The sequence below is a fragment of the Saccopteryx leptura genome, chromosome 13 (assembly GCF_036850995.1).
Source record: "Saccopteryx leptura isolate mSacLep1 chromosome 13, mSacLep1_pri_phased_curated, whole genome shotgun sequence".
Lineage (NCBI taxonomy): Eukaryota > Metazoa > Chordata > Mammalia > Chiroptera > Emballonuridae > Saccopteryx > Saccopteryx leptura.
The window spans coordinates 54,778,537-54,793,639 of record NC_089515.1 but is presented as its reverse complement, the minus strand read 5'-3'; the positions used below and the strand labels follow the sequence as shown (position 1 = coordinate 54,793,639).

Sequence of the window (15,103 nt, the reverse complement as noted above, 5' to 3'; positions counted from 1 at the left end):
CCACATCACCACTTAGATCTCCATTTAAAATTTGCTTGTGGCTATTGGAGATGTGGAAGGCTCTACCCCTGATGGTTTCACCGTATATATGCAGAACCGTTCAAAATGGGTCCCCACTGACCTGGTGGACACGACCCATCTCACCCCTCCTGCTTTCAACTGGGGCCAGAACCGTCTGGACATGTTAGTTGCGTCATGAAGCCTGTCCCTGGTTGTTGTCGTTATTGTTGTTGTTTTAAAATCTTCAACATCCAAGTCAAACATGTCATTCTCGCAACAAACTTGTATTTAAGTTTTCCTAACAGCCAGCCTGGCTTCCCAAACGTGTTTCTCCTCCTCTGTGTTTCGTGTGCGCTACACGTCAGCCTAAGACAGAGGGGGTGAGTGATCCCAGTAGGTCTTCATGATTGATGGCTTCTGTGCAGCCGTTCCTGCCGTTTGGATGATCTGGCCAACCTGTTTCTATTGGTACAGGGCTCACTTCAAAGGTCACTCTGTCCCCTCGGGCTTGTGTCTGCAAACCACCGCGAACCCTATGGCACACGGGTCATTTCCAGAGCCCAGATTGCTTTCAATTTTGTCTTCAACTCAGACGTGTCCATTTTATTTTATTATTTTATTTTTTCTGACCTCCCCACAGGCGTCTCAAAGGCGGCCCCTCTCGTGGGCGCTTATTCCTCTTTGGTATCACGTTTTGCCGTCAACGGCTATCCGGTGTTGTGATCCGCTCACGTTAGTTATTGCCTGGCAGCCTCGTGGAAGAGCCGGTCTTTCCTGGGGCTGTTCCTACCTTCACGCAGACTCCACGTCCATGGGCTGCAGGTTCTCCGCGGTGTGAAGAATTCCCTTTAATGTTTCTGACAGCGCTAGCCTGCTGCAAACGCGTTCAGAGTTTGTCCGGCTTGAAGATAACGGTGATTTCTCCTGGATCTTCAAAGACTATTTGTCTCCCCCCCCCCCCCCCCAGATGTAGAATAATAACAGGTTAATTTTGGTTTGTTTGTTTTCCTTTTGGTACTTTAACAATCTTGAGTTATTGTTTTCGGGCCTCCATTAATAATTTCTCAGGATGCGTCAGCTCTGGTGTTCTCTCTGTCCTGTCTGCAATCTACTTATATTTGACTACACTTAATATTTTCTCTCTCAGGCCCTGGCTGGTTGGTTCAGTGGTAGAGCATTGGCCTGGCGTGTGGAAGTCCCAGGTTCGATTTCCGGCCAGGGCACACAGGAGAAGCGCCCATCTGCTTCTCCACCCCTCCCCCTCTCCTTCCTCTCTGTCTCTCTTCCCCTCCCACAGCCAAGGCTCCATTGGAGCAAAGATGGCCCGGGCGCTGGGGATGGCTCCTTGGCCTCTGCCCCAGGTGCTAGAATGGCACCGGAGGGGCAGAGCATCGCCCCCTGGTGGGCAGAGCATCGCCCCTGGTGGGCGTGCCGAGTGGATCCTGGTCGGGGCCATGCGGGAGTCTGTCTGACTGTCTCTCCCTGTTTCCGGCTTCAGAAAAATACAAAAAAAAAAAAAAAAAGAAAGAAAAATTTTCTCTCTTTTTTTGTGACAGAGACAGAGATAGGGACAGATAGAGACAGACAGACAGGAAGGGAGAGAGACGAGAAGCATCAATTCTTCGTGGCGGCACCTTAGTTGTTCGTTGATTGCTTTCTCATATGTGCCTTGACTGGCCGGCTACAGCCGAGTGAGTGACCCCTTGCTCAAGCCAGCGACCCCTCGCTTAAGCCAGCAACTTCAGGGTTTTGAACCTGGGTCCTTCGCATCCCAGTCCAGCGCTCTATCCACTGTGCTACTGCCTGGTCAGGCTCGTTTATTTTTTTTTCTTTACTTACTCCTTTGTAGTTTGATAATGACACACAGAGGTCTAGTTCTCTTTGCGTTTGTGAGTATTGGACTTTGAGGAATAAGTAGCTTAGATCTGTGGTTTGGTGTCTTCCATCCACTTTTGGGAAATTCTTGACTATTTTCTCTTCATATATATTGTTTTCCACCCTCCCATCTCTCTTCCTGAGACTCATGGCTATATCAATGACGTGGGTTCTCTGGGGTATAGTGGCTGTGGGGAGGGGGTGAGATCCACTCTATTCAAGGTCAGCTCCCATCCTCACACCATAGTCACTGTATCTCAGTGGCTCAATTTATTTAGCCCCTTTGTAGCACTCATCATGTCTGCATATTGATTGGTTACTGGTTGCACATCTGTCTAAGGGGGAGTGTTATGTCTTGGTTATTGTGTATTCTCTGCTCCTAGAAGGATTTGTGGTTCTAAACTTCAACAGGTGTTCTTATTCTTACTGATTTTTAGAGAGAGAGAGACGGTGGAGGAGAGACAGAGAGAAAGATAAAGTTTTGTGGGCACAAGCCTGTGTGTGTGTGTGTGTGTGTGTGTGTGTGTGTGTGTGTGTGTGTTTATCCCAAACTCTTCTCTCTTAAGACACCTTTCACACTATTTCACATAATCCTCATCGGGCACTTTCTACTTCAAGTTGTTGAGGCTTCATGTCAGCGGGACCATTTCTTAGTTTAATGCGATGAAAAATTCTGGAAACCTAACGTCTGATAAATACCACAAAACAACCAGAAGAGTCTCTCGCAAAGAGTCAGACCCTCCATTGTCGGATTTGGCACGCACCTGCGTGACCTCGCCGGACTTCCTGCGTTGTTCGGAGAGAGTGTTTTCTGAGTCCAGTTAAGTCAAAGAAAGACGTTGCTTACTATTCATAGTAGTCAGCAAAGTTCCATCTAAAACGAAGAATGGTTCTTCTATGAACCCATACGCGCTGTAGATGCAGCACCTAGAGTCCGTTGGGGGTGTTTCCCCAAAATGCCAGCGGCCCTTGGAAGCTCACGTGACTTGATTGCACCGACAGGTGTTGAGTCGTTGGCTCAGGCTCACGGTTATCGTTTCTGTTCTCCTGGGGGTCTCGAACACACGGCTCAGCCACACACCACTGGATAGGCAGTTTCACATGAGACCGTGAACTTGGAAGTGCCATTCAGGGTCCCAAAAGGGAGGGACTTATGCAGAAGTCCATTTGTGAATGATGGTTGTATAACAAACCTGATGGGCCCTCATCAGAATTGCAGACATCGTCACTCTCGTCTCCGTAGGGAACAGTCCACTTTGCGGGCAGAGGTTCAGGGGGTCTTGTGCATATTTCTCCAGGGTAGAAATATTCTGAAATCAGCACCGTCCTGGCCATGACCACATGCTGAGTGCTGAGGAAGAGAGTCCGGGTCTGGACTCAGAGGTCCTCATCCTAGCCAACTTCCTCTTTGGTCTCTCCAATTCCACAGCTGATGAGGAGAGAGAAACCTGTTTTCTTGAAGGCAAAATGGACCAGTGTTTGACTCTAATGCACAATATTAGATACTGCAATTTCTCGCTATATGCATGTCATGCCCTCATCGCTGGAACAGTATTACCTTGACTTAGTAAAGTGCTATTCTTTTCCGAGTTAGAGGGTTTTAAGACTGTGGTATGCATGTCACACACCTCAATTACAATGATAGTAATGATCACTATTTCCTACCTTCCTTGGCTGTGTGTGGTCTCCCAATCTTTGCTTTGGAAGGATAGAGAGGCAGCCAGGTGATGGGTAAATAACTCGCGCCATCGCTGATACAATAGCAAAAAACATTGACACGGAATTACTCATCCAGTCACTTATATTTTGTTTTTTTTTTCTTTTCCCATTTTCTTCACCATCAGGAATCAGCCTCACGCATGCCACACAGAATAGCCTTATAGTCGTTTCTCAAAGAAACGGCCCATTGTCTGAGAACTTAATTAAATTCGAGGAAGGCTCTCTCACCCCCTGAGATCTTTAGATAAGAAAGACAGGTGAGAGATTTGAATGGTAATGACAATCCAAGTCCCAAAGGAAGGCCCCGCCCTCTCTAACAGACCCCGAAGGGGCTGGTGCCTATGTCAAAGGCTTGGAGAGAGGCTTTGCTCAGTTTCCGGGGCACAAGGAATGAACCCACATGTGTTTTTCTCTGCAGTGAAACCGACCGTCATCGACGTCGACATCTACGTTAACAGCATCGGTCCTGTGTCTTCAATAAACATGGTAAGAAGTTGTTATTATTATTATTATTATTATTTCCGATCCGACGGACTTTGATTCACTTCTCGCTCCCAGTCTTGTTGTGGGTGCCTGGTCGCGGTTTATCACCCACCATTGCGTCCTTCAATCTGTGGCGGGTCCCGGGGTCCTTTGTCGGCACAAACCGTCGCTTTGATGAGCACAGCTGTGCCCGCCCACGGCCTGGCTTCGCAGGCGGGCGCCCGAAGTTTTCGTGTCCTAATGAACTCTGCAGATCGGACACGCGTGGTCACGACTCCGTGTCGGCCACGCGTGGCCAAGCTCCGTGGAGAGACAAGTCCCTTTGGTGGCGAGGTCCTCCTGGATTGAATAAGGAGAAGGGAAATTGGTCGGCACCGGGGACACTCCGGTGGCGACGCCCGGGTTGACCGCATTTCAGATGCACACGTTGCCGGCGTCCATTCCTCACAGCAGTTTTCAGCTACTGGAGAGCCAGGGTCGGGCTGGGTTTTCAAAGAAATGAACCAGGAATGATATTGGATTTGCTCCCAGGCAGCCACCAACTTCACTGACGGGGGGGGGCAGGGGGAGGGCGTGAACCTGTTTTCGGGCTGAAGAGGAGGTCAGACGGATGACCCCCCATCTTGGAGACAACCCTGAATCATCTACTTTGTCTTTATCTGGATCTATTAGGTTGTAACCAGAAGTCGTCTTGCTAAATGTTTTGAACCAGGGAAGAATGTAATTTGTGGAACTGAGGGACAGAAAGATGAGGGAGTTGGAGGGACAGGGGCTCAAACAGGTGAATCGAGGACAGCTTGTTTATAATTAGTAGAGTGATAGCACAGTTGATTGGGGGGAGGGCAAGGTGACTCCCTGGGGGGCTCCATTGGGAGATATGGGGGCAGGAAGGGAGGTCCCTGGAGCCTGGGAAGAGGCTCTGGCACAGGGCACAGCAAGGGGACCGGCAGAGGGACCCTGTGCCCACACGAGGGACCTCCCCACTGGTCCTGGAGTTAGGGGCTGTGCCTCTCCTGTGCCCACTACTTTACTGAGGGTGCGGATACCCAGTCTCTCTCCCCCTAAGAGGAGTTGTGACGTGGTATGAGACACAGTCATCTTGGGGAGTTGTGACATATTAGACACAGTCATCTTGAGGAGTTGTGACGTGGTATGAGACACAGTCATCCTGAGGAGTTGTGACGTATTAGACACCGTCATCCTGAGGAGTTGTGACGTAGTATGAGACACAGTCATCTTGAGGAGTTGTGACGTGGTATGAGACACAGTCATCTTGAGGAGTTGTGACGTGGTGTAAGACACAGTCATCTTGAGGAGTTGTGACGTGGTATGAGACACAGTCATCTTGGGGAGTTGTGACGTATTAGACACCGTCATCCTGAGGAGTTGTGTCGTGGCATAAGACACAGTCATCCTGAGGAGTTGTGACGTGGCATAAGACACAGTCATCTTGAGGAGTTGTGACGTGGCATAAGACACAGTCATCTTGAGGAGTTGTGACGTGGCATAAGACACAGTCATCCTGAGGAGTTGTGACGTGGTATAAGACACAGTCATCCTGAGGAGTTGTGACGTGGTATAAGACACAGTCATCCTGAGGAGTTGTGACGTGGTGTAAGACACAGTCATCCTGAGGAGCTGTGACGTATTAGACACCATCATCTTGAGGAGTTGTGACGTGGTATAAGACACAGTCATCCTGAGGAGTTGTGACGTGGTATAAGACACAGTCATCCTGAGGAGTTGTGACGTGGTATTAGACACAGTCATCCTGAGGAGTTGTGACGTGGTATAAGACACAGTCATCTTGAGGAGTTGTGACGTGGTATTAGACACAGTCATCCTGAGGCGTTGTGACGTGGTATAAGACACAGTCATCTTGAGGAGTTGTGACGTGATATTAGACACAGTCATCCTGAGGAGTTGTGACATGGTATAAGACACAGTCATCCTGAGGAGTTGTGACGTGGCTCGTGAGCCACAGTTTGCCAACCACTGATTTAGAGCCACACACGTGGTTGGCGGGGATAGCCGCACAGAGGGTTGCAGAGATCCCAGGATGGGGGTGTCGTCAGTCATGGACTGAGACAAATCCAGACTCCGATTGTGACTCCCAGTGATCAAACATCGGGCTTCCTGTCTCCCGTGTTTGAAACATGGGCACAGGGAAACACCCGTCCTGTCAACTGAGACCATCTGCAGACATTGCACCATGTAGACGGATATATATATTTAGTTCAGTGGCTGATGGGTGCTTCCCGCGAGAACAGTACATTGAAAGGGTGACAGGAATGTGTGAATTATCCAACACGAGAAGAGAAGGGTGCGCGGGAGTCTTCGTTGGGAGAGGAGAGGGCCCGGGGGAGGGGTTGAAAGGCAGGGAGTCAGGGGTGGCCTTGTCACCCTGTGACACCAGGGACACTGTTGTTAAACCCTGTGACAGACGGGTCCACGGTGGGTCAGTGAGGTAATGACCCCCAGGGCTTTCGATGCTTCGACGGGTGCCGAGTAAGACCTGTTTTAAGTGAGTCTCTCTGCTGTTCTGTGATGGGCATTTTTCAAAACAGGAGGTTCCGCAGAGGAAAGAAGGTTGAAATGTAATTTGCAGTCGTTCTGACACCGGTGGGTTACGCAGGTTCGTACATGAGACTCCGTCTCTGTAACGGGCACAAACCCAAACTAACTTCCGCTCTGCTGGGGGGGGGGCGCACGAGGAGGTCACTGCTTTGTGTCCAGGTCACTGCTTTGTGTCCTCTGGGGAAAGAGTGCCTTTGCCCGGGCCATTTCCTTCTCCGTACGCTCCTGAAACGCCGTCTCCTTGCTCCTGGGAGCTGTGGTGTTGGCTTTGGATGTGAAGGGTCCATTGGTACGAAGACTAATGTGGACTGTTCGAGACGGAACTCAGGAGAACCAGTTCTAAAACTGTTATTTTTCTGATGACATGATTTGCATGTTTACCAAACTAAAAGGGGACAGTGAAACACTTAGATAATGATAGAGGTCATTAAAGGTGTGAGAGTGAAGAGAAAGAGGGCTCTCAAAAGTCATTCAGAAAAAAATGTCATCATCTCAGAAGTGTTGGGAGAAAAAGGATTTAAAGAAAAAAATTTACAAGACAAGCCCTGGCTGGTGGTGCAGTGGAAAGAGCGTCATCTGAGAGAGTTGTGGTTGCTGGTTGGATCTCGGGGTCACTGGGTTGATCCCAAGGGCGCCAATCTTAGCCTTAGTCAGGGCACATACAAGAAGCAATCAATGAGCGCACAACTGAAGCGAAACAATGAGTTGATACTTCTCTCTCTCTCTCTTCCCTACCCTCTTCTTCCTTCTCTCAAAAGCAAAAACAAAAAAACATAAGACAAGATTCACTCACAGAAAATTAAAATGCAAAACAATGATTACATCCGTCATCAAAGACGGTGACTAACACGTATATCGTGAGAACCTTCTCTGGGCTGGGCAATTGTTTTAGGTACTGATATAAAAACGAACAGCCCAGGTTCAGTGGGAACTGGCAGAGATGTTCTCAGAGGGAGAGGCTACAGGTATGGCGTATTTCCAGGACTGGCGGGAGAATAGAGCGGGGGTCTGTGGAGAGGCATTTGGAGTAGCCCCCCCACCCACCCAGAAGTACCTCCCGCCACGTCTATGGACACGTCACATGCGGGAGCCCCTGAGCCCCCCACGTTGCCATTCATTGCCCTCAGAAAACCAGCAGGCGAGCAAGATGGCAGATGTGGACACATGAGCTTCTGTCATAATTGCCATGTTACACGGTGGGTCATCAAGGATGGGCGTGGCACTTCATTCTGACTCTGGCTCAGGTGTAAGACTCTGACCAAGAGAAAGCACATTAGAGCACCCAGTTCCGGGGTGTGCACGTGCTCGGACCGTCCTCAAGCAAGGACGCCACACACGTGTTCATTTTCCCCTGTTTCCGGACTCTGTGCTCTTCCTGCTTACTTGTCAAAAGGCTGGGGCTCCCGAGACAGAGTCTAGACTAGAAGGTGCTCTTCTGAGGCCATTCTGAGACCAGATGGACAAACCAGGTCTCGTGTGACAGGATTCAGCACTTGACTCCATCCATGTCTTTGGTGACCAGCCGTCCAGCTGGGGTGCTTCCGAAGGGCAGTTCTGCGTCCCCCATGGGAATGCGGGGACGCGAGCTGATCCCCGAAAGGACGCTTCGCCCCAGTGACCGAGAACGTCAACAGCGACGTTTTTGAACTGGGTCCTTTGCGCAAGCTGGCTCAGGAGACGTCATCTGACACGTGGTTTTCACAGGATTTAACACCGTCCCTGCTCTTCCAGGAGACCATGATTTCCTGAATCCAACGAGCAGGAAGGCTTCAATCCTACATTCATGCATACTTTGGGTTTGCAGGAGAAAATGTCAAGTGAGAAAGAACTCGAACGTCCGAGATTTATGGAAACAAGAGAATTCCAGGGCACATGGCGCGGTCTCCTCCGCAGTTTGCTCACTTACCCGAGTTCACAGGGCTGCCTGGGGCGCCGGGATGGAGGTGGGGCGTCCTGGTCACTGGGGCGTGTCCTTCCTGACACCGTGTTCACAGGGCTGCCTGGGGCGCCGGGATGGAGGTGGGGCGTCCTGGTCACCAGGGCGTGTCCTTCCTGACACCGTGTTCACAGGGCTGCCTGGGGCGCCGGGATGGAGGCGGGGCGTCCTGGTCACGGGCACGTCCTTCCTGACACCGTGTTCACAGGGCTGCCTGGGGCGCCGGGATGGAGGTGGGGCGTCCTGGTCACCAGGGCGTGTCCTTCCTGACACCGTGTTCACAGGGCTGCCTGGGGCGCCGGGACGGAGGCGGGGCGTCCTGGTCACCAGGGCGTGTCTGTCCTTCCTGACACCGTGTTCACAGGGCTGCCTGGGGCGCTGGGATGGAGGCGGGGTCACCAGAGCACGTCCTTCCTGACACTGTGTTCACAGGGCTGCCTGGGGCACCGGGATGGAGGCGGGGCGTCCTGGTCACCGGGGCGTGTCCTTCCTGACACTGTGTTCACAGGGCTGCCTGGGGCACCGGGATGGAGGCGGGGCGTCCTGGTCACCGGGGCGTGTCCTTCCTGACACTGTGTTCACAGGGCTGCCTGGGGCGCCGGGATTGAGGCGGGGCGTTCTGGTCACCGGGGCGTGTCCTTCCTGACACCGTGTTCACAGGGCTGCCTGGGACGCAGGGATGGAGGCGGGGCGTCCTGGTCACCGGGGCGTGTCCTTCCTGACACCGTGTTCACAGGGCTGCCTGGGGCGCCGGGATGGAGGCGGGGCGTCCTGGTCACCGGGGCGTGTCCTTCCTGACACCTTGTTCACAGGGCTGCCTGGGACGCAGGGATGGAGGCGGGGCGTCCTGGTCACTGGGGCGTGTCCTTCCTGACACCGTGTTCACAGGGCTGCCTGGGACGCAGGGATGGAGGCGGGGTGTCCTGGTCACCGGGGTGTGTCCTTCCTGACACCTGTTCACAGGGCTGCCTGGGGGCAGGGATGGAGGTGGGGCGTCCTGGTCACCAGGGCGTGTCCTTCCTGACACCTGTTCACAGGGCTGCCTGGGGGCAGGGATGGAGGCGGAGCGTCCTGGTCACCAGGGCGTGTCCTTCCTGACACCGTGTCACAGGGCTGCCTGGGGCGCAGGGATGGAGATGGGGCGTCCTGGTCACCAGGGCGTGTCCTTCCTGACACCGTGTTCACAGGGCTGCCTGGGGCGCCGGGATTGAGGCGGGGCGTTCTGGTCACCGGGGCGTGTCCTTCCTGACACCGTATTCACAGGGCTGCCTGGGGCGCAGGGATGGAGGCGGGGCGTCCTGGTCACCGGGGCGTGTCCTTCCTGACACCGTGTTCACAGGGCTGCCTGGGGCGCAGGGATGGAGGCGGGGCGTCCTGGTCACCGGGGCGTGTCCTTCCTGACACCTTGTTCACAGGGCTGCCTGGGGCGCAGGGATGGAGGCGGGGCGTCCTGGTCACCGGGGCGTGTCCTTCCTGACACCGTGTTCACAGGGCTGCCTGGGGCGCAGGGATGGAGGCGGGGCGTCCTGGTCACCAGGGCGTGTCCTTCCTGACACCGTGTTCACAGGGCTGCCTGGGGCCCCGGGACGGAGGCGGGGCGTCCTGGTCACCAGAGCACGTCCTTCCTGACACCGTGTTCACAGGGCTGCCTGGGGCGCCGGGACGGAGGCGGGGCGTCCTGGTCACTGGGGTGTGTCCTTCCTGACACCGTGTTCACAGGGCTGCCTGGGGCGCCGGGACGGAGGTGGAGCGTCCTGGTCACTGGGGTGTGTCCTTCCTGACACCGTGTTCACAGGGCTGCCTGGGGCGCCGGGACGGAGGCGGGGCGTTCTGGTCACTGGGGTGTGTCCTTCCTGACACCGTGTTCACAGGGCTGCCTGGGGCGCCGGGACGGAGGTGGAGCGTCCTGGTCACTGGGGTGTGTCCTTCCTGACACCGTGTTCACAGGGCTGCCTGGGGCGCCGGGACGGAGGCGGGGCGTTCTGGTCACCAGGGCATGTCCTTCCTGACACTCTCGAATAAAACATGGTGATGTCATAAAGGAATTTTACCGCGGAGTTGTCCTTTGGGAACATACCGTGCTGGTTGGTAGACGGAAGACAATGGCGTTCAACCCACGTGCCGTTGAATCAAAACGTAGAAAGCCGAGCTCACTTGCCCGAAAGAAGCCCCAGGGACAAAGTGAGAAGGAGGAGCCACCTGGCACGGAAGCCTCAGCGTCCAGCGCCCTTCGGGACTCCAGGAGGGGCTCTGCTCTGCCCCGTTCGACCAGGCTGGTGGCAGAACCTGAGTGTGTCTCCTGAGGTCACCTGGGAAGCTGTGTATTCCTCCTGCTCTTCAGTGGTGGTGGGGGGGTGTCTCCAAAGTGGGAGGGGGCGGGCAGACTTGGACGCGTCCGTGGACTCCGAGCAGCGGGCACTGGTCCGCCCCGTCTGCGGAGACACCTTTGGAGCCTCAAGCTCCTGCCTGACTGGATTCCTATGCTGACTCACAGTGGCGAGGAGAACATCAGACCATGTGGATCTCAAATGCGCCCAGAGGAGGACGAGGAAAGTGTCCGTCTCTCCCGGGAAGTCCAGGCTCGCGGTACGTTCGCCCCGCGCCCGAGAACAGAGCAGATGGTGACAACAGTCCGTGTCCCAGCTCCGCTCGGAGGGAGGACAGATGGCGGAATCTGACAGAAGAACCGTGGCTCGCAGATGTTGGCTTACTCTTCTTTTTACGTTGCGGGCGCACCCTGGAGGGCGGACACTCAGCAGGGGGTCTTTGTCCATTTGAATGAGCTTTGAGAAACTGATGGAACGGGAAGTGAGCAGTGCTCTGCTCACCCGGAAGTCACAGGCATCCCTGAGTTGGGGGAATGAACTTGTCGCGGTGCAAGCTTTCTGGGGGAGGCAGCCCGTTTCCGGCCCCTGTTCTGATCCGTGGCTCTCTGGCTGTCACCTTTGCCCAACGCCTGGTGTAAAGGCGAATCACACAAAGCAGAAGGGGTTTGCGCCGTACACATAGTGTCCACTCTGCAGGCGACAGTGTCCCACCTCTGTCTGAAGATGAAGTGAGATTGTGGCACTAGCAGGTGGCACCGCAGAGAGGACAAGTGTCTGCACCCCTCACCCGGTGTGAGTGCGGGTGCCGCCCGGCCAAGACGTGCTCTTCTATCTTTATTACTGTTTTTCTCAAGTATCTGTATTTTCCTGGCCCTAACGCTCGGCCATCCCTAGGACCTCTGTGCGGCCGGAGCTTACGGGAGGAACCGTAGTGTCCTCCTCGCTAGGTTTCTCCCCAGACACGTCTGAACAAGTACTGTTGTGTTGATTCCTCATCGTTGCACAGTGAGATGCTAACCTATTGGCAGTCCATCGTGGCTCCACGCCAGGGGACGAAGAACGGTGGGGATGACATCCTATTTCAGCGTGTACCTGCCTGCGCATGGCATTCGGGAGAATTGAAAGTCCAGTTGGTGTAGACACTCCCAGTATTGAGCTGTCGCAGTCATGAACTTGCAGGAGAGGAGAAGGTGGACTAGTTTACCCTTCTTTCGTGAACTGACACCCTCTTCTGTGCCTTGGGTTCCACGCGTTCTCAGGTGCGGAGCCCGGCACCTGGGCACCTGGGCACCCGGGCGGGCTGGTCCTGCGGAGCTGTGGCAGGCTGCGCTGGGAGACGGCTCGTTGGCGAACACCTGGCTGCCCTTTGGGCTTTTAGCACAGATAGACCCTGCGGGCGCCATATGTTGCAAAACAGTCCCTTCCAGCAGGGACCCAACTCAGTTGCAGGAGGTCCCCGCGGTTTCTAGAATATCGACGGATCCGTGCGTTACAGACCGCGCCACACGGTGAGCTCTTTGGGGAATGACTCCACGTTGAGTGTTCGCTGCTGGGGAGGCGACGCACAAACTCTTCCCAATGCGCACCAGCCCCCAGGGCGCGTCGGGTGGCGAAGAAGCAGAGAAGCCCGTGCTACGAGGAGTCACACACACACCGCGGGCTGCCGGGAGGTGAGGAAGGGGACTTCCTCCCTTTCTCTGCAAGCTCCACTCGGCCCATCTCAGTGCTTGGTGCGCTCGGAAGTAGACGGATTCAGAAGCCCCCACGCGCCCTGCTCTGTGAAGAGACTGCCTCCTGAGATCTGGTTTTTATATTTCTCTCCTCAGCTCTCTCTCCCGACGCCAGTGGTTCTGACTGCAGTTCCGTCGGTTCTCCCGGGTGGTCCGAGTAGGGTGCTGGGTCTCTAAGGAAGCCACGGAGGGGCCGGAGGGCCGTGCATATCCTATGGTGTACTTACTGAGGCAGGAGGCAAAGGTGTCCGCACACCACTCAGACGAGGGGAGCCATAAATAAAGCATTTAGAGTTTTAATAGACAGGAGCGATAGTGCTAGGACCCAGGGACACGGGTGTGTGTGTGTGTGTGTGTGTGTGTGTGTGTGTGCGAAAGTTGGTTGACTGTTGCTCGTGTGGAAAAACCACGCAATAATTAATAAATAAGAATATGAGAATAAACTCTGGTTTTTTTCATACCCACGGCTGTCAAACCTACTTTTGCCTGCCCCGGTCTGCGAGGAATGAGGCCCCGTGCTATTCCTGCCCCGTGTTTCATTAATAGCTCCCGTCTCCATAAAGGTCAACAACACTCTGTGGACCAGCGGGTCCCTCACGGAAGCCCCAAGAGGTCAGTGACAGTGACACGCCATGTCTTTTTTCTCCTGCCACATCCTGGGGCTGGGCGGGCGGGCAGGTTCTGAATTCCAGCCATCGAACTAAGTAGGTAGGGCTTTTATTAAGTCTATGATAAAGCAATACTCCATTCGGGTAACAGTGCCGCTGTTGCTTTGTTGTTAAAATTAAACACCAGATGTGACCCTACCGCCAGAAACCAAACTGTGTGGCCGTAGAAACACCCCCAGCCACATGGAGACTCTCTGGGTCACGATCACAGCTTTTCCCCAAGTTCAGTCCTTCTGCGTTGTCATGGGCTCACGTGCTGGTCCCGTGAGGCACCGCACGTCTGATCTGATCGCTTCCAGCTTCGAGGAAAATGCTCAGATTGGTTTGTGGGACCCATGTCCCTGTCTTCTCTCTCTTCCTGCCTCCCTGTCTCAACCAAAATAAATACATAAAATAAAAAAAAATAAAGTGAGGCCCTAGCTTGCTAGCTCGGCGGTAGAGCGTTGGCCCAGCGTGCAGGAGTCCCGGGTTCGACTCCCAGCCAGGGCACATAGGAGAAGCGCCCATCTGCTTCTCCACCCTTCCCCCTCTCCTTCCTCTCTGTCTCTCTCTTCCCCTCCTGCAGCCAAGGCTCCATTGGAGCAAAGTTGGCCCGGGCGCTGAGGACAGGTCCATGGCCTCTGCCTCAGGTGCTAAAATGGCTCTGGATGCAACAGAGCGATGCCCCAGATGGACAGAGCATCACCCCCTGGTGGTACCTGTTAAGATAGATCTAGTTGGAACCCCCTTCGACTTGAAGTCTTCCTTACATGACTTTTCTTAACTATACGGTGTGTTTTCCCCAGTGTGTGAAAAAAATAATCTTTATCATGTACTGCTTGTTGAAAAGGGGTCTTTCCTGATGGCTAGTCTTTTGTTTTTTTGTTGTTGTTTTTTTTTTAGCAAAAAATTCACTCATATGGGTGTCAACATAAGAAATGTCCAAACCTGTAAGAATTTTCATGAGCTTTTTTTGTAACTAAACTGTTGACAATGGCTGGGGAAGCAAAATCTCACCAGATTGAGAAAACACTCCAGAAAACGGTGGTTTCGGCACTTATTTTTATACATCAGAGTCGAAGGGGAAGACGGGTGGATGGGGGTCCATGAGCCCTCTCGGTGAGAGATTAGGGAGACCAGAGAAAGCAAAGCAGGAGATCTTTGGGGTAGATAAAAAGCAAACTGTCGGTCTGACCTGTGGTGGCGCAGTGGATAAAGCGTCGAACCTGGAAATGCTGAGGTCGCCGGTTCGAAACCCTGGGCTTTCCTGGTCAAGGCACATATGGGAGCTGATGCTTCCAGTTCCTCCCCCCTTCTCTCTCTCTGTCTCTCCTCTCTCTCTCTCCCTCTGTCTCTCCCTCTCCTCTCTAAAATGAATAAACTTAAAAAAAAAAAAAAAGCGAACTGTCCAGACACACACTTTTTTTACACAGACGGTAAAGGGGGCTCAAAGGGTGGCTAACAATTAACTTGATAACAGTGAGGGGGTTTGTTGCTTTCTGCTCTGGTGGGGGGTGGGGGGTCATGCCCCTGAGAGGGCTGGAAAAGAGATCACCCTTACATTTCAAAAGCATGTTATCAGGTACGTTATTGTAGATGCAAAAGACAGCAGACCGGCTCGATTCAGGTGAGCATGGACTTTTGTTAGAGAAGAACACTTCCCTAGGACAGGATGACCCACCGAGGACTGCGTTTCGCTAGACAGTTTTCATTTCAGACCGTCCTGGGTGGTGGCTACCGTGTAGGTCTCTGAGCTGGTCAGGTTCAGCACGCCCCCCTTCCCCCCACACACACACCTTAGGTATTGTC

At 53.7% G+C, this 15,103-nt stretch overlaps 1 protein-coding gene across 1 annotated transcript in view; it reads left to right on the top strand.

Annotated features, from left to right (window-relative positions):
• GABRG3 (gamma-aminobutyric acid type A receptor subunit gamma3) overlaps positions 1-15,103 on the top strand; it is a 203,546-nt gene that overhangs the window by 22,401 nt on the left and 166,042 nt on the right. The window contains exon 3 of the mRNA XM_066355698.1: positions 4,013-4,080. Within this exon, the coding sequence (XP_066211795.1) occupies positions 4,013-4,080 (68 nt within the window). The remainder of the gene's footprint in view (positions 1-4,012; positions 4,081-15,103) is intronic.